Source organism: Cebus imitator, unplaced genomic scaffold (assembly GCF_001604975.1).
Source record: "Cebus imitator isolate Cc_AM_T3 unplaced genomic scaffold, Cebus_imitator-1.0 Scaffold299, whole genome shotgun sequence".
Taxonomy (NCBI): Eukaryota; Metazoa; Chordata; class Mammalia; order Primates; family Cebidae; genus Cebus; species Cebus imitator.
In genome coordinates, this window is record NW_016107614.1 from 1,555,089 (window position 1) to 1,556,997 (window position 1,909).

Sequence of the window (1,909 nt, forward strand, 5' to 3'; positions counted from 1 at the left end):
TTTTTGAAGAGATGGGAGTCTCAATATGTTACCCAGGCTGGAGACAGGAGTTCAGTGGCTATGTGGTGGCTAGTTCAGGTTCTATGATCACACCCATGAATAGCCACTTCTGGGCTCAAGTGATCCTCCTCGCTTAGCCCCTGAATACCTGGGACCACAGGCACATGCCACCATGCCCAGCAATATTCTGTTCATTTCTATAGATGTGTTAAGGAAGGTCCTTATGTGAGCAGAAGATTCTATCCAGGGGACTGAAACTGTTGCAGTGGAAACACTATCCTTTTTAGAAAGTGGTATTCTTTGGAAGATATATCCAGCCTCCATCTCTCCCATTGGAGTTGTGTTGTATTTGATGAGCTAGGAAATTTCAACCTAAGAGCAAACATCAGTTCCATAAAAAAATCTCATTTGTGTTTTGTTTGCCCTCAGCTCAATTAAAAAAGCTAGGAATTCTTCACTAGTCATTCTCTACATAATCACATTTCTTAGTCTCACATTAGAAGCTCCTAGAAATAAGAGGTTGTGGTCTCATTCAGCTAAGTTCCATTGCATCACTTGAAGGGCTAAACATAATAATTCAGGCCCACATGACATTCACAGTGGATGGTAAAAATGAGTTTGATGGTTGGTGCCAGAGGAAGGAAACCACACCAGGAACCACAGCCGTGGAGTCTGGATTCAGTTACTTTGTCCACATGTAAATGTATTAGGTTAGTGCAAAAGTAATTGTGGCATTTTGATGGCAAAAGCCACAATTACTTTTGCACCAACCTACTATATAATCTCGTTAAGTCTCAATTTACTTATCTGTAAAATACAGATAATAACAACCACTTTACTTCTCCATGCAGTGTACTCTGAAATCCAGATGAGATCATGTATTAAAAAGCGCTTTCTAGTTCTCCATTGCCTGTGGTCTCGGGGTTGCTGTTGCCACTGGACCTGCAGTGATCATGGTGAACTTACTTCACACTGTATGGGACCACTGGGTTCATGTTCTTTTTCCTATGTGATTTGTCATTGGATGTTATTTTGACAGAAAGAATGATGAAAAGCTAACTGCCCTCCGAAACAAGAGTATGTTATATAAAAGGGAATTGCGACCCATTGAAGAATATACCTGGAAATAAAGATTAGCTGACGTATACGATGTTCATATTTTAAAGTCCTGAGAGAAATAAAAAACGTGTTACTATTGGGAAAAAAAGCGCTTTCTAAATCGTAAATCCCTGTGGAACGTGTACATGTGGCATATAGCACTTTGGGAGGCTGAGGCAGGTGGATCACTTGAGGTCAGGAGTTTGAGACCAGCCAGGCCAACATAGTGAAACCCATCTCTACTAAAAATCCAAAAATTAGCCAGACATGGTGGCACACACCTGTAATCCCAGCTACTCGGGAGGCTGAGGCATGAGAGTAATTTGAACCTGGGAGGTGGAGGTTGCAGTGAGCTGAGATCACACCGCTGTACTCCAGCCTGCGTGACAGAGTGGGACTCTGTCTCCAAAAAAAAAACAAAATTGTCAGATCGTATGAGAACTCCCTTACTATCATGAGAACAGCATGGGGGAAACCAATCACCTCCTACCATATCCTGCCCCTAACCTGTGGACAATTCTGAGTGTCCCTCCTTGGGTAGTTTGGTTTATTGGGGAAAAGAAAGGGCAGATGACTCCACACATCTGTAGACTGTAACATGCAAGTACACTTTTTTTTTTTTTGAGACAGAGTCTTGCACTGTCACCCAGGCTGGAGTGCAGTGGCGCGATCTTGGCTCACTGCAACCCTGTCTCCTGGGTTCAAGCGATTCTCCTGCCTTAGCCTCCTAAGTAGCTGGGATTATAGGCACGTGCCACCACGCCTGGCTAATTTTTTGTATTTTTAGTAGAGACAGGGTTTCACCATGTTG

At 43.0% G+C, this 1,909-nt stretch overlaps 1 protein-coding gene and 1 pseudogene across 2 annotated transcripts in view; both read left to right on the top strand.

Annotated features, from left to right (window-relative positions):
- The window catches only part of ARHGAP19 (Rho GTPase activating protein 19), a 67,593-nt gene extending 66,489 nt beyond the window's left edge, over positions 1–1,104 (top strand). For both annotated transcript variants that reach the window (XM_017502781.2, XM_037729356.1), the window contains exon 12: positions 1,040–1,104. In XM_017502781.2, coding sequence (XP_017358270.1) covers positions 1,040–1,059 — 20 coding nt within the window. In that variant the 3' untranslated portion in view covers positions 1,060–1,104. The remainder of the gene's footprint in view (positions 1–1,039) is intronic.
- LOC119467518 lies at positions 7–1,149 on the top strand (annotated as a pseudogene).
- The last annotated feature ends 760 nt before the right edge of the window (positions 1,150–1,909 follow it).